A 23021-nucleotide genomic window follows, 5' to 3' on the forward strand; every position below is an offset into this window, starting at 1 on the left:
TCGTCACAACTTTCTGGAATTGGCGGTTAGGCATTGGAATATTTGTGCTGTGTTGGAGGATTGGGTATGGGCCATCATCTACCCCTCCTCTTTTGGGTATTCCGTTAAAGGAATCCGGCGGTGATGGATCCTGTCCGATGCCCTGCTAGGAGCTAGGGCCATGGCATGACCCCCGGTGACGTCATGGGGGAGCTTCCAGTTGTATTTGCATCAACAAGCTCCTCCCATTGGTTGTTAACCCTGATATGACTCCTGGCTGTGTGGGGTGGAGTCTTGTATTGCTGTTTCATCCAATGCCTAAGCCAATACTACTCACATGCTGTAACCAATAAAGTTATGGCCTAATTTTGCCCATTAACCTAGAATAATGTGTCTGTGTGTCTTATTATAATCCTATGCGGGTGGAGGGTCCTCGACTCACAATATAGTCTGGCCCCCCACATGGTTTGAGGGACGGTGGACCAGTCCACAGCTGAAAAAGGTTGCTGAGCCCTGCTCTTAGCTGTGGCAGAAAGATAGGAATGCCTTCCTTAAGAGTTTGCCTTTCTTTCACCCCTGCTTTGGCCAGAGATGCTCGATTTCAGGTGCGGCCTCTTTTTCTCTAAGGTTGTATTCCTGAAATCTTTCGGTTTAGCTGTTTGAGAAGGTGGGTGGGCTTGCAATGGATAGTTAGCACTTCAATGGAATTGCAAGGGAGAAGGCTTAGAGAGGCTAATCAACTGGGTGAAGAAGAGCTGCAGAGTTGCAGACGTCTGCAGAGTTAGAGATTTGCACTTTTCTTCAATTCAGAGGGTAGGGAAAAATCCCAGGGCTAGCATGCTTGCAGGCTCAGACTTTGAGAACTTTGTTTGCAGACTGTAGGAGTGATTGCATGCATTTGCAAATTTGCTCTAGGAGACCAAACACTTCCTTTGCAGGAAGAAGACAGGGCTGGTTTCACATGCAAACATGTCCTCGTGCACAGAGAAGGTGCACATTCTTGTTAGAGAGAAAGAGGGCTTAGCATTCATTCCTTCTTATTGTTCTGTCTGGGTAGTATTCAACAAAACTCTCATACATGGTTTTATGGAAGATAATCAAGGCACATGTAGAAGTATTACTAACATTCCAATAGGATGAAGTTCTCTTTGGAGTTATGGAAGAACAAATGAGTTCAAATGGCAAGACTGAGGGGAGCCATACAATTAGGGAGACTCTGGGGAGGTAAACAGTTATTGCACAAAAACGATGTTCCCCCAATATTTGCATGCTAAACGTCTCAGATTCAACCTCCAGAAACTCAAAGTGGTGAAGATCTGGAGGTCTGAAACCCTGGAGAGCCACTGAAAGGACTCATTCTGTCCCCCTGGTGAGCTTCTCCTTGGGATCGCTGGCTGGCATCTGTGAAAGCAAAGAGGAATCCAGATGGGCCTTTGGTCTGACTTAGCGTAGAGCAGACAAGACTGAGCCAGACGGGCCCATGCGAGGAAGAGAGGTGAGTGCATTTGCAGAACTTCTTCACACAGGACATAGTTTAAACTGTGACTCATCATGGGAGTGGTGGGCGCAGGGATAGCAAAGAAGGATGTAACAAATGCCAGAGGGATCGGTTCTAGTGCTTTATTAAGAGAACGGTGTAGACTTACAGCCAAGCAGCCTGTCAGGTCTCCCGGGCACAGGGTGGACAACACAGCCAAGAGAAGGCCCAAGAAAACATTCAGACATTCTTTATACGCAAAGCAGCAAGCGTCACTTTGACTAGGACTTTCCATCATTTCACCTGAGCGGATGAGGGCATAGGTGGCAAATACCCAAGTCTTACAGAGAATTCCCCTTTCTGGGTTCAGAGCCCAGATAACAGCAAAGAAAGAAGTCAATTCCTTATGTCAAAGCAAGTGAATATAAACATAGGTGAGCTCATTGCTACAACTGCCAATTAATTGCATGCTAAAGCAACATAATTAAAAATAAAATAAAACATCCACAAACATTAAGAGTATTTTGAAACAATTTCTATACCCTCACAGATAAGGCACGAGGCTGCCAGGAATGATTTCTTTCAGCCGCTGGATACCTGGGCCAACAGGAATGCTTCCAAATCTCCACCGAAGTAAATAATGAGGGAGGCAGACACCCTTCCAGAGAGGGCAATCCACAAATGGGGAGCCGCCGCCACCAAGAAGGCCCTGTCCCCGGTCAATGCCGCCAATGGGGCAGAGGGCAGAGGCGGCAGCACCCACAAGGCCTCACCTGCCTGGGAGGGCCTGGGATGGTTTGTGCTAGAGAACGTGCCCCCCTTTAAGGCACTTGGATCCCAAGCCATTTAGGGCTTTGCTAGTCTCATACTCTTACTTATGAATGAATGAACAGGCCGCCCCTCTTGCCAACCTAGCCGCTGCATTCTGCACCAGCTGCAGCCTCTGGCCTGCCTTCAAGGGCAGCCCCACATAGAGGGCTTTGCAGTGGTCCAGCCAGCACGTCACCAGCACATGGACAAGTGAGGCCAGGCAATTCCAATCCAGAAATGACTGCAGCTGGCAAATAAGTTGGGCATAAGCACCCCAAGGATGGGGACTGCCATGACAAGTTGGAATCCAGGAGACCCCCAAGCTACAAACCTCTTCTACACCCCCCCCCCGCCCACCTCCAGGACAGGTCACCCACCTAATTCCCATGCATGAGAAGTGTCTGTGTGACAGATACGTGAGGAAGATGTGGCTCAGGAGAAGGCACAAGTCTGAGTCGCATATTCTGGGCATCCCCTGAAACCAGGAATTTCTGGGTTAAAATAGTTAACAAGATTAAAATAATTTCTGGAATTTTGTTATATCTTAAGAGGTGTCCAAGTTCATAACAAACAATTTTCCAAAATATTTAGCCTATTATCATTCAGTTAATTACCACCGGGTAATTAAAGACATGCATGGAATATGCCATCTTCTCCCTCTCTTCTTCTTCTTCTTCTGCGATCCCTCCTAGCCCAGTAAGATTGTCTTCCATGAACAGGGTCTTAGCAGTGAGTCCGTAAGTGACTGTGGAGGCCAATTCTGGACCCACACGTCCTTCCACAGTGGGGACATTGGTTTCCGGGTGGGAGTTGATCACGGTGAGGGTTTGCCAAGTGTGCCTTCCTCTTAGCATGTTTCTCCCTTGCGTCCTGAGTTCGAGTGTCTTCAAAGCCCATGACCCCTTTGGTCAAGGCTGTTCTCCAGTTGGAGCACTCGCAGGCCAGTGTTTCCCAATATATCCAGTCTGGCCATTTGCCCATCCAGCCCAGTACTGCCTACTTGGACTGGCAGCAGCTCCTCCCACCTCCTTCTGCCTGAGACCTCCCTGGGTGCCATTCGAGGTCCCACTTGTGGCTTAGGAAGCACCCAGTGTTCTGGGACTGGAGGGAGAGACAGGGAAGGGCCCTCGGGCCCCCCCCCGTTTTCCTATGGAGCAGTCCATTTATTGAGGACACCCACCCCCCCGCCCAGAGTGCCCTTAGGCCACCTCCAGGAATATCCTCTGTGGCAGAATGACTTCCTCACGGGGCCCAATTGCACTGACATTTTTTTAAAGGCGCGCACTTCGCGTGGGCTTTTCGGAGCCCCGAGCGAATTTTGCGGTGTTTGCGCAGAGCTCTTGCCTGTTGTCTTTGAAATTTCACAGCAGTTTTCGATCTTACAATTGCCAGGCACATAGAAAAACGGCTGCCATTCTATATTTTTTTTAAACGATCAAATCAACCAATACGTGGCAGACATTCTCTGCCCGCCGTTTGCTCGCGGTCCGAGGCCCATCGTGGTCCTAAACCAGGAAGCCGGACGCTGCTGCTCCCGTTTGCCGAAGGGGACTGAAGCCTAAAAGGGCGTACTCCGGAAGTTAAGAGACTAAGGATGGCTAAGTTGGAAAGGGTCCCAGGGGTCATCTAGTCCAACCCTCTGCAATGCGGGAAGCGAGGCAGTCCTTCAAGACACCCGGGACGAGCCGAGGGGAGCGGAAGGTCAAGGTGGAGGGCGCGTGTTGGCCAAGGCAGACTTCGGGGGGCTTAAATCATAAATCCTGAGGAGTCCCCCTCCCGTTCCTTTGCAGCCGGCAGCTCCGCAGCCGAGACTCCGGAGACTCCGCCTTGGTGAGGGTTTCCTGCGGGGCGGGGGCGGCTGTGACTCACTCCTCTAAAGCCTCGCCTGCCCCGCTTCAGGTTGGGGAACCCCGCGCCGCCCCCGCCCAGGCGCCACCGGAGCCCCGAGGGAACTGCCGGGAGACCCCCCGCTCCCTGCAAAACGGGAGTCCCGGGGAGGACGCTGGGCTGCCCCCCCCCCCCGTGCCGCCTCCCGCTGCTGCCGGACGGGCTCCGTCTTTTGCCGCTCCCGCTCAGGGGCGCCGGAGCCCCTCTTCCCCGACGGGCTGCTGGCACCAAGCGGGCGTCGAGGGGTCAGGAGCTGCTCGGGCGTCCCGATTCCTGCGCGCGCGGCCGCGAAGGGCAGCGTCCCCGTCCTGGTCGCTTTCGGGCTGCGGGAGGGGAGCCTCACCGGAGTAGCCTCAGCAGAGGCGCCCCAGGCTAGGCTGCTCCGGGCTGAACCAGAGCTTTCTTCCCCTTGGCCCTCTCGCGCCTCCCTGCGGCTGACCCTTTGCCTGCCCAGGTCTTTTCCCCTTCCCAAGTAATCCCCATTAGCGATGGTGGGAGCGTCTAGATGAACGCTGGGGGACCCTTGCGTACAAAGCAGATGCCGGCATCTTTGGAGGAGGGGGGGGGGCTCACTGGTTACTATTTATCATTGTACACAACACAGACAAAATAAAATAATTTATTTGGGGGAGGAAAGAGTTCAAGGGCATATTCCAGCCAGGCAAAATACCAGGGGAGGGGGCAAAGCAGGGTCTGCAAGGGGGTTTGGGGGAGGGGGCTGTATTCAGCCCCCTGGGCCTGAGGTTCTCCCCACATTTTGGCACAACCTTTCCTGCGCCTTCAGCTCCTTTTGGGGGGATCAGGGGGATCAGAATTCAACCTTGCATTTCACAGAGTCCAGTGTTTCCAAAGGTATCTTTTAATTCTTTTGCTTGGTGAACCACATTCGAGGCCAGAAAGAATCAAGGTGGGGGCACCAGGTGCCAGGCACCCCACAAATGGCACTGACAGAAGACAGGGGGGCCCCGATCCCAAGCAGCCTCTCTAAAGTTAACAGTTCAGGAGCAACTTTTGCGGATAAGGATCGTGGCCGCCACTGCAAGCGAGAGACACCCACCCGCTCCCCTTGTGCAAGGAGTCCGTAAAAAGCTCAGCAGCCAGTCAAGGGCCATCTTGCCCCCCCCCCCCAATAAGGCAGCAGTAAAAGCAGAGAGCTAAGAAAAGACTTCAGTAAGAGCCAGCCCTAAGAGTCCCAAAACAAGGGGGCAGGCATCACCCTCTGCTAAAGCTGCCCCATGACTGTGGGGAGCCTCCAAGAGGACACCCCCCCAACAGCTCCCAGGTGCACGGCTTGCGTGGCAAGGGGGGAGGAGAGCAAAGTCTCCTGCTACAAGTGAGAACGAAGCTCTGCCCAGACCCACTGACCCCACTCCCCAGCAAGGACCCATAAGGAGACACCCCCTGCCCCACCTCCAGCCTGGCCTTGCCTATGCAGACCTGGCCGTCTGCCTGGGGTTCTGCCACCTTTGCCAATGAGCAGCCGGGGGCAAGTGCAGCCCTGAGCCAATGGCACACCTCCACCCATAAGGCCACCCCTGATCTCTGCTGAGCCACCTGGCTGCCACCAGTCTCTGGTGGGTCCCGGAAACAGCAGCCAGGCTCCCCACAGTCTGCCCCAGAGCGTCCAACAGCAAAAGTACAGCAGGACCTGCTTCCTGGGCCCCCTGCCCGCCCTCTCCCATGCCCAGGGAATGCCAGGGGCTCTGGCCTCACCACCCAGGGAGACCTGCTGCTGCTGCTGCTGCTCCAAGCCTGGGACCCTCCTCTGACCCCTGGGAACAGCATTCCTCCAGGGCCTGGGCTCAATCCGGACCCAGCGGGGCTCCTGCTGGGCTCATTGCAGAACGCAGGTGTCCTCTGTGTCCTTGCCAGCTCTGGGTGCCTGAGGCCCCTCGTCCTGCAGCGGGGATGGAGGTGGAGACGGCAACTCCGAGGCCCCCGCCAGCTTCTCACGCAGCTCCAGGAGCAGCTCCCGGCTCTCGCTGGGGGGCAAGTTGCTCAGGTAGTACTGGGGTGCCAGCTCTGCCAGCCTGCGGGGAGAAAGGATCCAAGTTGAGGGAGGGCAGGAATAGACACAGTCCACCAGAATTCAGCAGCTGGGCTGGTGATTGAGAGCGGCCGCTGAGACCCCATAACACTGGCCCTGAAAGACCTACATTGGCTCCCAGTATCTTTCTGAGCACCAAGTGTTGGTGCTGACCTAGAAAGCCCTAAACCAGGCTTCCTCAACCTCGGCCCTCCAGATGTTTTGAGACTACAATTCCCATCATCCCTGACAACTAGTCCTGCAAGCTAGGGATCATGGGAGTTGTAGGGCAAAAACATCTGGAGGGCCGAGGTTGAGGAAGGCTACCCTAAACGGTCTTGGCCCAGTAGACCTGAAGGAGCGTCTCCACCCCCATTGTCTATCCTGGACACTGAGGTCCAGCGCCGAGGGCCTTCTCAGTGGTGGCGCCCACCCTGTGGAACACCCTCCCATCAGATGTCAAGGAAATAAGCAACTATCTGACTTAGAATCATAGAATCATAGAGTTGGAAGAGACCACAAGGGCCATCGAGTCCAACCTCCTGCCAAGCAGGAAACACCATCAGAGCACTCCTGACATATGGTTGTCAAGCCTCTGCTTAAAGACCTCCAAGGAAGGAGACTCCACCACACTCCTTGGCAGCAAATTCCACTGTCAAACAGCTCTTACTGTCAGGAAGTTCTTCCTAATGTTTAGGTGGAATCTTCTTTCTTGTAGTTTGGAACCATTGCTCCGTGTCCACTTTTCTGGACAACATTTGCCCTCCTCCAGTCTGCCGGGACTTCGCCTGTTCTCCAGGAATTCTCAAAGATGACTGCCAGTGGTTCTGAGATCACATCTGCCAGTTCTTTTAATACTCTTGGATGCAGTTCATCTGGCCCTGGAGACTTGAATACATCTAAACTAGCCAAGTATTCTTGTACTATCTCCTGAGTTCATTCCGTGCTTTAGCTTTTCTGACTTTGTGTCTACACGTGCTGGCTATTTGTTTGAATTCCTCTTTGGTGGTTTCCCCCCTTTTCCATTTTTTGTACACATCCTTTTTTAATCTTAACTCAGTTAAAAGTTCTTTAGATAGCCACCCTGGCTTCTTTAGGCACCTTCCATGTTTCCGCCTCATTGGTATTGCCTGAAGTTGTGCTTTTACTATCTCCCTCTTAACAAACTCCCAGCCATCATGAACTCCCTTTCCTTTTAGTATTACTGTCCATGGGATCTCACCCAGCACTTCCCTAAGTTTTATGAAGTTGGCTTTCTTAAAGTCAAGAAATTGAGTCCTAGTATGCTTGGCTGCTCCTTTCCGCTGTATAGTAAACTTCAGAAGAGCATGATCACTCGCGCCTAATGATCCTTCCACTTCTACCCCACTAACCAGGTCATCAACATTGGTTAGGACCAGATCTAAAATGGCTGTTCCTCTTGTTGCTTCTCCCACTTTCTGGACAACGAAGTTGTCTGCAAGGCCAGTGAGGAATCTGTTTGACCTTATGCTCTTGGCTGAGTTTGACATCCAGCAAATATCCGGGTAATTGAAGTCCCCCATTACTACTATCTCCCTTCCTTTTGCATGCTTGGCCATCTGTTTCAGGAAGGCATCATCTATGTCCTCCGTTTGGCTTGGGGATCTATAGTAAACTCCCACAATGAGGTCCCTGTTATTCTTCTCTCCCTTAATTTTGACCCAAATGCTCTCACTTTGGCTTTGAGGTTCTAAATCTTGGATCTCTTCACAGGTATACACATCCCTGACATATAATGCCACTCCTCCTTTCTTGTCTGGTCTGTTTCTCTGAAATAGATTGTATCCCTCCATTATTACATTCCAGTCGTGGGACTTATCCCACCAGGTTTCAGTGATGCCTATTATGTCATATTTAGTTTGCTGTACCAAGAGCTCAAGCTCATCTTGTTTATTTCCCATGCTTTGTGCATTAGTGTACAGACATTGAAGTCCATTAATCATTCCCCCGTGTCTCTTATTTAAGGATTTTTTCCTCCCACCACTAGGTCTGCGTGCTGTTTGCTCCATTTGGTCTATGACATTTGGATGATCATCTTCATCAATTGATAGACTCCTACCTTCAGGAGCACTGTCTCCCTCCCCCACATTAGTCAGTTTAAAGCCCTCCTGATGAGGTTTCTGAGATTTTTGGCAAAAACATTCCTCCCAACCATTGTGAAGTGCAGCCCATCGCTTGCCAGAAGTCCATCTTCAAGAAACTGCAGTCCGTGATCTAAGAATCCAAACCGTTCCTGTTTACACCATTTGCGAAGCCAGCTGTTCACTTCCACTATTTTTCTCTCTCTCCCTGGGCCACGTCGTTCAACTGGGAGGACAGATGAGATGACAATTTGTGCATTTAATTGCTTCAATTTCCTGCCCAGAGCCTCATAGTCTCTTTTGATCTTCTGGAGGCTATTGCTTGCAGTGTCATTGGTTCCCTCATGAACCAAGAGGAAGGGCTATTTGTCAGTGGGTTTTATGATTCCTTGCAGTCGTTCAGTTACATCTTGGATCTTAGCCCCGGGGAGACAGCACACTTCCCGAGACACCTTGTCAGGCCCACAGATCACTGCTTCTGTTCCCCTCAGTAGGGAATCCCCTATCACCACTACACGCCTCCTCTTAGGTTTGGTCGGGGTTCTTCCGTGAGCTGTCCGTTCCAAGGTTGCCTGCACATTCCCTGAGGACTGACTTTGCTGCTCGCCTTCATATACCTGATCGACTGTAATGAGGGAGAGATCCTCAAATGGAGTCTGCTCTTCGTCTTCCATGCTAGGGGAGAGGGCCTCAAAGCGATTGTGTATTTCTAAACAATCAGAGCGAACCCTGGGCCTCCTACTTCTTTGCGTCACGTTTCTCCATATATCTGGCTCCTGTGTTGGTGAACTAGCCTCCTTCTCAGGGGAGTCCCCTGTCTCCTCCTTGGTGGAGACAGTGTGCTCTGTTGTTTCCAAGAAGAGCTCCAGCTCTCTAATTCTTTGGAGCGTAGCTACACGTTCCTCCAGTTGCTGGACTTTGTCTTCTAAGAGGACAATCAACATGCAATTGCTGCAGGTAAAGCTGCCTGCAACCTTTGGCAAGATGGCAAACATTGCACAGGCGACTGCAGCTGTTCCCTCACCCTCTATCTTGAGAACGTGTCTTTGGGGGTGGCTGCAGCGGTCCTCCTTTTAGAAGACATCTGTAGGCAGCCCTGTTCAGGGAAGTTTTTAATGTATAATAGACTATTGTATTTTAATATTCTGTTGGAAGCTGCCCAGAGTGGCTGGGGAAACCCAGGGTATAAATAATAAATTATTATTATTACCACCCCACCCTGCATAAGCCCCCCTTGCTGCTGCTTCCTGGTCCACAGAGTGTAAGAGCCATATGGGGCCCATCTAGTCCAGCATCCTGGTCTCTCAGTGGTCAAATACCCCAAATAAACTAGGAGTTTAGACAGACTGCCTCTGGGTCTGGAGGCTCTATAAGAATGCCAGAAGAGCTTGGCTGCTGTATCAGTCCACAGGGGACCCCCACCTAGCCCAGCACCCTGGTCTCTCACTGTGGCCAGCCAGATGCCCCCAGAGGGAACCCCCGCAAGCAGGATCTGAGCCAAGAGCAGGACTCTCCCCTCCTGCAGTTTCCAGCAATGGGGATTCAGAAGCATTTTTGCCTCTGACTGTGGAGGCAGAGCAGAAGAATCCCACGTAGGAGCCATCAAGAGCTCTTTCCTCCATGAATCTGTCCAGTCCTCGTCTAAAGTCAAGGCAGCGCTGAGGCATCCCTGTGGAGCTGGCCCACGGCCTACAATCCCACCCGCTCTGAAAAGCCAAGGTCCTAGTCCTCATAGCAAAGGAATGGCGTCGACAGCCCTGCCCCCCCCAGGCCCCCCACTGATGCTCACATCTCTGGCTGGATCTCGGAGACGATGCTGAGGCAGTTGTCCTGAGAGATGGTGAACTCGTGGTAGAGCACCCAGGGAGGCGGGCGGGGGGGCGGGCGACGCAGCCGGTAGCAGCAGCTGGGGGGCAGCTGGGCCACGTGCTTGTGGGTCAGCAGCAGGTAGTTGCCGGAGCCGTCAATGTCGCGGGCCACCTGGAAGCGGGGGGGGAGGGGGAGCAGAGGCTCAAGCAGGTGGAGGGCCCAGGCAGGGAGAGATTGCAGGCCGTCCAGGGAGATGTCTAGCCAATAGATGGGGTGCAGAGTGGAGCCCCCAACTCAGAGGGACTCTGGGCTCAGAGATCACCAGGGCTCTCAGCCTGGGCTGCAGCCTCCCTGCCTGCCCACCCCCCGGACCCCCTTCCCGGCTGCTTCAGGGCCAGCCTTCCCAGCCCAGAGCTCCCTTGTGCTTCCCGGCCACGCAGGCCTTGAGGCAGCAGCCGTACCTTGAGGAAGAAGCCCGAGATGAGGGCCTGCGTCAGGCGCTGGACGTTGCTGTCGCTGCCAAAGGCCGGCGGGGAGACGGGCAGCTCGATGCGCTGCATGACCTCCAGCAGCTCTGCCCGCACGGCCCCCGCCAGCCGCAGGGCCGCCTCGCTCACCCCGTGCTTCCGGCACCAGCTCTCCGGGTCGCTCTCTGGGGAGGGAGGGAGGGGGGTGAGGGTGTCTCTCCTGGCTGCGCCCCTTGAGAGGAGGCCCCAGCAAGGCTCCCCTCCCGCCCTGGTCCCTCCCTCCCCCTCCATAAACTCACGCTGCTGGAAGGCATTGAAGACGTTGATGAGGGTGAAGTGGTCCCCTGCTGGGTGCAGAAGACTCCGCTGCCGGGCCGCCAGGGCCTCCTCCCAGCGCGCCCCCTCTGGAGCCAGGAAGCAGGGCCAGGCTGTGGGGGGGGGGAGAGCTGGTGAGGTCCCTGCCACCATCGCCTGCCTGCCTGCTCCCCACTTTGGGGAATGTGGGGTATTTCAAGGGCAGTCCAAGCCAACAATTCACATTTTGCCAAAGAGGCACAGGACAGGAGCTGAAGCTCAGAGCGCTTTCTTGTAAGTTTGCTAGAGAGAACTCTGCGAGAGACGCTCCCATTATGCCCTGACAGGCAGAGAGCGTAGCAGTAGATATTCTCCTACCTGCCCGGGCACAGCGGGTCTTTTTCGTCACCTTCCACCCAGCCAGAAACGTGAGTAGGCCTGCTAAGTCTGAACTCCAGTGCTCAGACACCATTTTAAGCCAGACGTCAGTATAATAAATAGTAACAATAATAATAATAGTAACAACAATAATTTATTTATACCCCGCCCATCTGGCTGGGCCTCCCCAGCCACTCTGGGTGGCTCCCAACAGAATATTAAAAACACGATAAAACATCAAACATTAAAAACTTCAGATGTCTTCTAAAAGTCAGAGCTGCTGTATCTGTTATTCTGCAACAGAAACTGTTTGTTTGACTATTGTTTGAAAAGGGGGAGAAAAGGGGGAAATCCCTGGAGAATCCAGTCTGCCTTAAAGCATCCTGGATTACTTAAAGGCTAATAAAACTAGCCCATCTAAGCTTCTTTTTAAGCTGCAGAGGGAAAGCACTCTGCTGAACTAGCAAATATAGCCCTTCCTAGCATTTATTCTCATCCCTACAGGGAATGCCTTTTGCTGCAATTCCTGCCTTGCAGACGGCTGGGCCAGATGCCCCAACCATTCTGTTTCTCTGTGCCTTAGCTGCAGCCTCTGTGGCTGGAAGGGGGTCTGAGACGAGGGCCTGAAGAGCAAAGGATGCTCTTCTCACAGTTGCCAAATCCCCTCAAGAAGCCAGGGATCTAGATAGACTGCGCCTGGACCTGGAGGTTCCACAAGAGCAGAAAAAGTGCCAGGCTGTTAGATCAGGCCAAAGGGGGCCCAACCAAATGCCCACTCTGAGAAAGCAGCACCCAAGCGCCGCTGCAGCTCTCTCCTCCCGCTTTCCAGAAACTGGGATTCAGAAGCCTTGTTGCCGCCAATGATGGAGCCAGAGAAGAGCCTTTGTGGCGAAAACTCTCCTCCATGAATTGGCCTAATTCCCATTTAAAGCCCTCCATGCTGGTGGCCATCGTTGCCTCCTGGGGGAGCGAGTTCAAGTGCCGGCCTGACCTTTTCCCTCCGAGGTCTCAGGAGCTGCAAGAGGAGGCCTCACAGCACCCCCTGCAGCGCCACCTACCTGCCAGCATAGCGGCCAGCGTGAGCATCTCGTGGACGCAGTCAAACTCGCAGGAGGCCAGCAGGGCCTTGGAGAGCTGGGGGTCCAGGGGGAACTCCGACATGATGATGCCCACCTCCGAGAGGTTCCCGTCGTCATCCAGGGCAGCCAGGTAGTCCAGGTCCTCCAGCGCCTGCATTAGGGACTCGGGGGCTGGGCAGGGAGAGGAGAGGAGAGCCCTGCTGAGCCTGGCTGGCTGGCAGGCAAAGACCCCACCCAGACAGCCCCACCTCCCCCCAGACATACCTGGCCGGTCCAGGAAGTCGCACTGGCCCATGTCGGCGATGTCCAGCCTCTTGAGCAGCAGAACCAGGCGGCTGAGGTTGGCTTCGGTGATGGGGGCTGGGGGGACGGGGGGCAGGTGCTGCTGATAGAAGGTGTCCGAGTAGAGGCGGAGGCAGGACCCTGCCGGGCACAGGCGGGCGGAGTCAAGACTCTAGTCCCTGGGGAAGACAAGGAGGCTTCTCTCCACCCCCACCCAGAAACCTTTGCTGGAGGTTTTTAAGCAGAGGTCGGGCGGCCACCTAGCAAGGATGCTTTAGCTGAGATTCCTGCACTGCAGGGGTTGGACTAGATGACCCCTGGGGGTCCATGAAGTCCCAGGGTCTCCGCAGAACAGCCCCCAGAGGCCCTGGGGAAGGAGGCATTGCCTACCTGGGGGGCTCCCCGCTGCCCTGAGTCTCCGCGCCTCGGCCTGCTTCTTGCTTATGGGGCGCAAGCCCTGAGCTTCGGCTCGGATCTGTGGGTTGTAAACCTGCCCAGGAGAGAAAACGTCAGGAGACAGAACATTAACAGCGGGACAAAAACAGCTGCAAGGACTTTAAGGTCAGAATTTGAGATAAAACTTCATTCAGTGCAGAAGACGGTGGGGATGGGAGGGGAGCCTACGGTTTCTTTATTTAAAGTTTTCTCCTCTACATTGATGATTTGGCAACCCTCCTCTGAATGTTTAGTTCAAGTTATATTTGTAAAAGTGAGAACAGAAGAAATCGGATTATAGATATGGAATATAACATTAAATAGAACTGTGTGTGCAAAAAAGGGGGGGAGGAGGAAAGCTCTATTTTGCAAAAGGTTTAAGATGGAAACTTAGAGCTGACTCTTTCCCATTCTTTATTATTTACGGAGCGAACTGAATAACACTAAGAGGACTTGGAATTTAATTTAATTTAATTGGAAGTATTGTTGCTCGTTTATCTTCAGTTGGAAGGAAGAATGGAAGGAGTCTGTGAACTTGCCAAGGAACTGATAAGGTTCTTTATTGAGTCATCTGCAGTTTGACAGACCACTCTTCTTCCCAGGCTGAGAGGGAAAATTGTGAAAACAGGTTATTCATTGGGACAGAGTTATTTTTGTAGCTGCTGTTAAAGTTGCAACTTTAACAAGTTTAACAGCAACTCTCTCATAGCACTAGAACTCTGCCCAAAGCAGATGGAGAACAGCAACAACCGGGGGAAAGGAAGACACAGCATCTTACAAGGACAGAAGGAACATCCTGGAGAGAATAATTGCCACACTCAGGAAGAGCAAGGATATAGTTTGAGTGCCTCACTTGTAGTTTCATTTTATGCTTCAACACGAATAGAAGTTATTAATATTACAGTTGTTGTATAAGGGATTATTATTATGACCAGAATGTAGTGGAAATTAATAAGATTTTGGAATGCAGAAATAAAGCAAATAATCAAGCCATCAATTCTAGCACCTTACCTAAATTATATAATTTGGTATTTGAACTATTGGGTTAATAATTGTATTATAAATTGGTACTGTTATAATGAGGCTATTATTGGATTGTAATTGAAAACTAATAAAAATTATATTATATATATAAAAAACCACATCAGGAGCCGGACCCACAGGAGTCCTGTGCAGACAGATCAAAGGGGGAGACCCTTTGCTGCCTGTTCCCTGCAATGTGGGGGGTTGGACTAGATGACCCTGGGGGAACCCTTTCAACGCTACCTTCCTGTGATTGCTGCAGAAGACAGCAATATGGATGAGGAGCCAGGACCGCCCCAACTATAATTCTCTCCCCCCCCAAGCTCCTCCCGGGGGCCTCCCAGGCCTCCCCCCCCCCGGCTCACACTGTGCAGCTCCAGCCCGGCATCGACGACATGCCTGACGGTCCCCATGGAGAAGCCGGCGTCCGCCAGCCAGTGGGTGACCACGATCCTGCGTGCCCGGACCCCCCCGGGCTGCTCCTGGCCGCTCTCGTACAGCCGCTGGATGTCTCGGCCCACGCCAGGGTGGAGGGGCAGCACCAGCAGGGGCCCCAGGCCGGGGTCCAGGGCCAGGGCCTCCGACCGGATGGCCTCACAGCACTCGTCAATCTCCTGCAAGGGGGGGCAGAAAGATGAAAGATATTTAGCTGCAGGAGCCGCCCTAGGGAAGAGGAACTCAAGGGACAGCCCAGAAGCCGCCTACCCCAGGAAACTGTTATGATTACTATTATTTATTGTTTATTTATATACCGCCCTATACCCAGGGGTCTAGGGAACCCACTTGAAAGGCAGACCCCCAGACCCTAACATTGTTCACCTGCCTGCCCCCACAAAGACCCCCGAGAACTCACTATCTCATCTTATTTCATAAAATGGATATACAGCTTAATTGGAGAAAACCTCAAATAATTTAGAAGAACGAAACAGTAAGACCATGCAAAAAATTAAAAACCAGCAATAAAATTAAAAGGCATCAGCATTCAAAACAACTAGGTAGACTTGCCTGGACCTTAAAGTTTTTAGCAGGTCCCCCAAGAGGACAGTGGTGGCACCTGCCTGATATCAAGAGGCAGGGAGTTCCAAAGTGCAGAAGCTGCCACACTAATCTCTGGAGTTCTTGTCAGTGCAGAATGGGGCACCTGGATTGGTTCCAGTTCTGCCAACGGGCACATGCAGGTAAACTGTTCCCAAGTTGCTCAGGGCTTTAGATGCTCATAGCAACCCCTTGAACTGGGCCCAGTAGCAAGTGGGCAAGCAACGCAATCTCTGAGCCCAGGTGTCGGATCCTGGCAAGGCCTCCCTCCGCTCAGCAATCATGCTGCAGCATTCTGCACTCACTGCAGCTTCCGAATCCAGCGCGAGGGAAGCTCCATCTAGAGTGCATGGCAGTAATCCAGTCAGTGCCGGATTTACAGATAAGCTAAACAAGCTGTAGCTTAGGGCCCCACTCTCTTAAGGCCCCCCCAAGAAATTTAAATGAAAAAAACACCAAAATGTAAGATAAAAAACAAATAAAATAAAACCAAGTGTTTTGTGTTGTGTCGGCTCCTCTGATGTAAGTCATGGGCTCCGCCTGCTCCCTAAAATATCCCTGGTTTCCTCCTTTCTATATACAGGGGGCTGACACTCTGCAAGGGCTGGTTGCATAAATGACCATATAGCATCTATTCAACACAAAAAACAGCAGCCATTTGTTGTTGACAAAGGACAGCTGGACATAGAAAGGGCCCCATTACCTTCAGGAGCTGAGGGCCTCATCAAACCTAAATCTGGCCCTGAATCCAGTCCTGAAATAACCAAGGCACGGACTACTCTGGCAAGGCTTTCCTGGTCCAGGAATGGCCGCAGGTGAAGAACCAGCCACAGCTGTCAAAGGCCCTTCTAGCTACAGAGACTCCCTGAGCCCCAGGGAGACAGAGCCAGGGCCAGAAACACCCCCAAACCTGCTCCTTCAGGGGACAGCAACCGCATTCGGGGATTAAGGCAAGGCCTGGCACATTTGGGACACCCCCCCTGCTCTCTGCCTGCCTAGGGCCTCATCCAGACTGGAAAGGGAGGGCCAGGGATGCCTTGAGCCCCGCAGCCCCCTGAGCCCCACCTGCTTGCTGGCCAGGAAGACCATCACGTCGCCAGGCTCCCTCCGCCGGTGCAGCTCCAGCGCAGCCTGGCAGGCGGCCAAGACGTGCCCCCCCGGCAGGGGCTGCCTGCAGGCCAGGCGGGGGGCTGGGCTGGGCTCCGGGACCCGCACCACAGGGGCGTCGGGGCAGAAGCGCCGCAGGGGCTCCTCCATCAGCGGCTCGGTCACCACCACCAGGCGCAGCTCTGGGCGCTGGCGCTGCACATCCTTCAGCAGTCCCAGCAGCACGTCGGTGGGCACCGTCCGCTCCTGCGCCTCGTCCAGGACCACCACCCCGTACTGGTGCAGCAGGGGGTCCGATGTCATCTCCCGCAGAAGGACCTCGTCCGAGCAGAACCTGGAAGCCACAAGGCGCCTGGTGGGCAGGGTCCGGGGGGCAGGGCCCTCGATGCTTTTGCCCCCCGCCCCCCATTCTCCTGCTGCTGCTGAAGCTCCTGAGCAGGCAGAAGACTCAAGACCACCCTGCCCTTTGACCCCCCAATAACTGGACCCTCCTGGCAGGTCTCTCAAGAGCCTCATGGCAGAAGCTGGTGAGGAGGGACCACCCTGGGGAATAAAAGAATTGGGGATTTTGACCCCCAAGGGTCAATGACTGAGGACCACCCAACCTCTGTTGAAAAACCTCCAAGGCAGGCTTATTTCCAGACCCTGGACCATCTGGGTTGCCCCCTTCTGCAAACATCGCAGCTTGTCAACATCCTTCTTCAATTTCGGCCCCCAGAATCGGACCCCGGACTCCAGGTGTGGTCTGACCGAGGCAGAAGAGAGCAGGACTATCTTCTAGAATAAGCCTAAAATAACGTTTGCTTTTCTTGCTGCTGCCTCACACGGTTTCCTCTTGGGCTCCCGAGGCCTCTCATTAGGCAGGGCCTCCTCCATCGCCGCCGCCCTTTGCTTTTCAAGCTAGTCAGGATCTCCTTTTTCCGTCTCCCTCAAACTCTTCATGAGCAACTGTGTCCTTCTGCTCATGAGGCATTTCCGGCTGACCTGCCAATCCAGTTCTGCCCAGACTGACTCCTGCTGCCTTTCCAGGCTCCTGGGTGACCCAGAGATGGGAGAAGGGGGAGGGGTGGCAGAAGCCGTGGGTGCATGGTCACCCCTCACCACTTCTCAGCCTTCCTTTCGCCTGTGTGTCAGAGGAGCTAGCCGGAGGGGGGGGGGCAAAGGTGCCCAAAGGGTTGCACTTGAGTCGCTCGAGTCTTCTCTTTGGGGCCACCCAGAGCCTGGGGTGGGTTGAGCAGGACGACCCCTTCTGGGCCAGGTGATGGGTGCTTTGGGGGAGTGTCTGGGGTGCTCTTTTCCTCTGGGCTCCCCCCCCCACCTGCCCATTTTCCTTCTGCAATGGCTGGGGCAGGGTATGGCAGCCATCTTCAAATATCTGAAGAGCTGGAAGATGAAGCAAGCTTGTCTCCTGCTGTTCCAGAGGGCAGGATCTGAAGCCATGGCTTCAAGTTATAGGAAATAATAATAATAATAATAATAATAATAATAATAATAATAATAATAATTTATTTATACCCTGCCTATCTGGCTGGGTTTCCCCAGCTACTCTGGGTGGTTCCCAATCGAATATTAAAAACACAATACAGCATTAAACATTAAAAACTTGCCTAAACAGGGCTGCCTTCAGATGTCTTTTAAAATTAGAATAGTTGCTTATTTCCTTGAGATTCCGACTCAATATCAAGAAGAACTTTCTGATGCTAAGAGCTGTCCGACAGTGGAAAGGACTCCCACGGATGGAGGCCGACTCTCCTTCCTTGGAGGTTTTTAAGCAGAGGTTGGGTAGTCGCCTGTCAGCTGCAATTCGTGCCTTGCAGGGGTGGGCTGGATGACCTTTGGGGGACCCTTCAAGCCTGAAGCCTGCCTGGCTCCATTTGCACCAGGCCCAAGTGGGACTGGCAGGCCTGGCAGGCCAAGGAACGGCCCTTCCCCGGCAGCCCAGGAGGGTCCCCCACCCCTCACCTGAGCAGCGTCTCGGAGGTGCAGCAGTCTTCGTAGGGGATGCTGTAGCCCAGCTCATGGCCCACGTTGAGGTCCATTTCGTCAGCCACCCGCAAGGCCAGGCTGAGGGCGGCCAGGCTGTGGGGCTGTGTGCAAACCACTTGGCCGGGAGCAAACTGCAGAGAGAGGGCGTGCTCAGCACACCACTGGGGCACCTGGGGAAGGGAGAGGCGACAGGTGAGCTTGGCTACCCCTCCCCTCCAGGTGGTGCCATTCTGGACTCCACACTGCCCAGGCAGCCATGGAAAAAGCCCAGAATCCTCCATCTGGAGGGGGCAGAGGCTCTTGAAGGCCACCGAGCAGCTTATAACAACCTAATAAGAGCTGGCTGGATCCCGCCAGGGGCCCATCTAGACCAGCATCCGGGTCTCACAGTGGCTGACCAGATCCCCCAAAGGGATCTCCCCTCCTGTGGTTTCCAGCAGCTGGAACTCAGAAGCATTGCTGTCTCCAACTGTGGGGCTGAGCAGAGCCGACACAGCCAGCAGAAACCCTCCTTTTGCAGGGGAGTGCAGTAGCAAAAGACCCTGCAGGCCGTCTGATTTGCCCAGCTGCAAAAAGAGAAAAGAAGAAAGAAAAAGAAATTGCTGCTTGGTCTGGTAGCCTGCCAGCAAAAAAGAAAGAAAGAAAGAGACATTTTGTTTCAGTGCCCACCACCTAGGTTCCAGAAGCCCCATGGCTCTTAGCTTTCTTATCCCTGCTTCTAACACAATAATAATAATTTATTATTTATACCCCACCCATCTGGCTGGGTTTCCCCAGCCACTCTGGGCAGCTTCCATCCAAATATTTAAAACAATACAGCATCAAACATTAAAAACTTCCCTAAACAGGGCCGCCTTCAGTTGTCTTTTAAAAGTAAAGTAGTTGCTTATTGCCTTGACTTCTGCTGGGAGGGTTTTCCACAGGGCGGGCACCACTACCGAGAAGGCCCTCTGCCTGGTTCCCTGTAACATGGCTTCTCACAGGGAGGGAACCGCCAGAAGGCCCTCGGCGCTGGACCTCAGTGTCCGGGCAGAATGATGCGAGTGGAGATGCTCCTTCAGGTCTACTGGGCTGTTGAGGGCTTTAAAGGTCAGCACCAACACTTTGAATGGTGCACAAGAAGTTTCTCCAGATGTTTTCCCCTCTCCCTCCAGCCTTTTTCTTCAGCATCTGAGGAGTGGCGTCATGTCCCTGCTGGGTCTTCCTTGCTCCAGGGAAAACACCCAAGCATGAGCAGGATCCAGCCCCCCAAATGACAGGCAGGCCCATCGTCCTGGGGTGGAGGGGTTGCCAGCTGCCAGCAAGGACACCCCCTCCCCAAAGCCATAAGCAGGGAATGTGATTCCACCTTAGTGCCTCAGACACAAGACCCCACAGAAGAACAGCTGATGCCAAGTCTCCCAAGGGAGGCTTGGGAAGCATCAGCCAGGAATGCCCAACCCAGGGAGACCAGCAGAGCTTCCCTTCCGCTTACTGGGAGCCACCTCTACCAGCTCTGCTCTATATATTGATCTGCCTCCATGGCTGCGGGGTGAGGGGTCTGCCTCTGAACCCCAGTTGCTGGACACCACAAACCGCTCTCCTTAATTTACAAAGGTGGGTTTCTTGCTTGCTATTGATCAGCAGGAATTTCAATAAAACCGACGGAGAAAGGGCAAGTGCCACTCAGATTCCTCTATGCCCACTGCTGTGCTAATACCAGATAGCCAGGTGAGCAGATGCCCCCTGGGCTACGGTGCTCAAGATTCTCCTTGGGCAAACAGGTGTCCTTCCGTCTGCAGAGGAAGGCTGCGTCCAACGCGCCCCACCCAGGCCAAAGTCCTCCTCCCTGTGGCTTCTCCTTCCGTGTCAGGAGAGGCTCTGCTTGGAATCTGCCCGTCTGAATCCCAAGCGCTCCCCCCCCCCCCCCCATGCTGAGGGCAAAAGCTGGTTGTAGGCAAGGAAGGAGAAGCCAGCCCCGCCAAGAGGAAAAGGAGTGAAATGCAGCTGAAAACACGGGCTGCATTAAGATCAATTCAACAGTGTAAACAAGTTTTGACAGATGCAGCAATGGAATACTGAATGATATAGCTTTTTGTAAAATATACAGGGATTTATGATATCTAAAATGAACCATAGAAAGAGAAGAAGCAAAGTCATTGATATCTTAAGGATGTAAAATGAGAATTTAAAATGGTAAAACAGAAAACTTAATTTAAAAATTATACATATAAAGAAAGAAAAGGGCTGAGGCCACAAAGCTCCCCCCCTCCCAACATGATGATGTCCCCCTATTTGTGCATTCTCTGTCAGGAACCCCAAGTCAAGGAAAGGCTGACTGGCATCAGAGCTGAGACAAACCTCAGGCTGCCTGGAGACCAAGGCAGGGGCACACCTTGGCAGGTAAGCAAGCAAGTTCAGACGACAACACAGCACCCAAGGCCACCCACACAGCCTCTTGGGACGGAGGAAGGGGAGAGTCTCTCACCCCACCCCCAGGAATAACAACAACAACAACAACAACAACAACAACAACAACAATAATATATTACTTATGCCCCATCCATCTGGCCAGGCCTCCCCAGGCACTCTGGGCAGCTTCCAACAGAATATTCAAAACACGATAAAACATCAAACATTAAAAACTTCCCTAAACAGGGCTGCCTTCAGATGTCTTCTAAAAGTCAGTTGTTTATTTCTTTGACACCTGATGGGAAGGTGTTCCCCAGGGTGGGTGCCACCACCGAGAAGGCCCTCTGCCTGGTTCCCTGCAACTTCACTTCTGGCTGTCAGGCATATTATTTTTCTTTAAATATTTTACTCTCTCTCCACAGCACAGCCCCCTCTCTCCTCTCTCGGGTGGCGGCTGCTGCCAGCCCAGCTGGGCCCCCTCACCTGGGTGCTCTTGCCGGCCCCTGGCTCCCCAGAGACCAAGACGATGCTGCTGCCGCCCTCCAGGTGCTCCAGGAAGAGGAACTTGCAGCCCCAGATGGGGAGGTCTCGGCGCTGGCGCAGCAGCTCATAGTAGCGGGAGGAGAAGGGCAGCCCGTCGTAAGGATTCACCTCCAGGTCACCCTCGCCGCTCACAGACAGGCCTTCCGTCTGGCTGCCGCCCTCCTCCTCCTCCTCCTCCTCTTCCTCCTCATCCAGGAGGGAGCTCAGCCCATCTGACTGGTCCAAGGGGCCAGAGGGGTCCTCTGCTGCTGCTGCTGCCGCCGCCATGGCAGTCCAGCTCTCAGGGTCTCCCAGGAAACCTGCCAAGAGGAGAGGAGGGGTCAGAAGAGCTGAAGAAGGAAGAGGTGCAGAAAGGGGTCCCTGGAAGCCCACCCAAGGGTCCCGTGAAGCTGCGGTGCCTCTGCCTCGGGGACAAAGGGCTCTTGGCTCTGATCTCCTGGCCCTGCCCAAATGTCAGACGGGGAGGAGGGAGCTGGTGCAAAGGGGGGTCAATGACTCCAGGTGGGCCAAGGTGCACGGTGGGCAACAGAGGAAGAGGCTGCTCCCTGCCCTCCTCCAGACCCCAAGGGAGAGCAGCTGAAAGGGCTCAGCTCCCCCACTGGCCCTGGATGGGGGTCAGAGAGAGAGAGAGAGAAAAGAAACGGGGGCCCCGTGCCCACAACCACCTTCCCTCCTAGAATTGTGGAGTTGGGAGGGACCCCCAAGGGTCATCCAGCCCAACCCGCTGCAAGGCAGGAATCGTACCCCCATGGCCAGGCCCCGAGGGGGAGAGAAGGGAGGGGAAGAGGCCGGGGGAGGCCAAGCTGGGCGGAGCCGAGGCTGCCGCTGCCCGGTGCCAAGCAGCCAGCTCCCAGGGCGGCCTCCTCCGCAGAGACCGGCCCCCGGGGAGACCCTGCCCACCCCGAGAGCGCCGGGCCGCTGCTGCCCCAGGCGGGAGGGGGGGTCCCGAGCCCGGCAGGACCCCCGACGCCCCGCCCGGACCGGGGACGGAGAGAGGCCCCCCCCGACCCCCCCTCCCTCCCCCCCTCCCCGTCGGGCCTCACCTGTCTCACCTGCGCCGCGCAGGCCACGGAGCGGGAGGGGAGGGGCGCGTGCGCGTGACCGCGAGCGGCCAATGGCCGCCGGACTAGACGGCTGGCTCTCCCGCTGGGGGGCGGAGCCGGGCGGCACTTCCGGTCTCCTCCCCGCCTCCTGTGACGTCACGCACACCTGGCGGGGGGGGGGGCGGGCTCGCCTCCGGGTCCCGGCGCCGCCTGCACGGGTTGGCAGCAGCAGCAGCAGCAGCAGCCGCCGCGGCAGCTCGGGCCCCGGCGCTCTCCGCCCCCTCCCTGCTGCCGGAGCCCTTCCGGCTCCCCGGGCCGGGCTCTGCGCCCCTTCGCTGCAGCCTTTCCCGGGGCGCGCAAGGAGGAGCCCCCGGGAGGGAGGGAGGGAGGGAGGGAGGCCCCCCTGCCCCCCCAGACAAGCCCAGCCCAAGCGCGGAGCCCCAGAGGCGCAGCATGCCAGGCTGCCTGCCCTGGCTGCCCTGGCGCGGAGGGGCAGGAGGCCTGGGTGCCCGGGACACCTGGGGCAAGGTGGGCAGGAGGCGCGGGCCGCCCGGGGGAGCCGGCCGGGAGATAGAATGCAGCATCCCTGTGGGGCCAGCTGCTCCTTGGCTCACTTCCTTGAGCTCCGCAGGCAGGAGCACGCTGAAGGGTTGCCATCTCCCAGACTGAGACTTTGGGCAGCTCGGTGGCTTCCTGCCAATTTAAAATAGCAGGGGAAAGAAGGAGGAAGGCTTTGAGTGCCACTGCTTACCCAGATCATCATATCTTGCCAGCCATCAGACCTCACTGGCCCTCTTGTTGCTTCCAGGTCCAGTTCACAGCACTGCTCCTTCCTTGACCCCAAAGCTCTCCCTGGGTCTGGACACTC

At 54.6% G+C, this 23021-nt stretch overlaps 1 protein-coding gene across 2 annotated transcripts; it reads right to left on the bottom strand.

Annotated features, from left to right (window-relative positions):
- Positions 1 to 4756: 4756 nt before the first annotated feature.
- DQX1 (DEAQ-box RNA dependent ATPase 1) lies at positions 4757 to 22266 on the bottom strand. Of its 2 annotated transcripts, none has more exons than XM_081876812.1 (12): positions 22154 to 22266; positions 21051 to 21409; positions 18153 to 18346; positions 16149 to 16524; positions 14414 to 14662; positions 12981 to 13080; positions 12573 to 12731; positions 12288 to 12479; positions 10857 to 10985; positions 10552 to 10742; positions 10071 to 10261; positions 4757 to 6183 (listed from the first exon to the last, which is right to left on the bottom strand). In XM_081876812.1, exons 2-12 carry the CDS (start codon positions 21375 to 21377, stop codon positions 5988 to 5990), a joined length of 2304 nt encoding a protein of 767 aa, XP_081732938.1. In that variant the 5' UTR covers positions 21378 to 21409; positions 22154 to 22266; the 3' UTR covers positions 4757 to 5987. The 2 variants fall into 2 exon arrangements, with proteins under 2 accessions (XP_081732938.1, XP_081732939.1); XM_081876813.1 differs by having other exon boundaries at positions 22163 to 22253.
- Positions 22267 to 23021: the final 755 nt, after the last annotated feature.

Source organism: Podarcis erhardii (assembly GCF_964252035.2).
Source record: "Podarcis erhardii genome assembly, chromosome: 9".
NCBI classification, from domain to species: domain Eukaryota; kingdom Metazoa; phylum Chordata; class Lepidosauria; order Squamata; family Lacertidae; genus Podarcis; species Podarcis erhardii.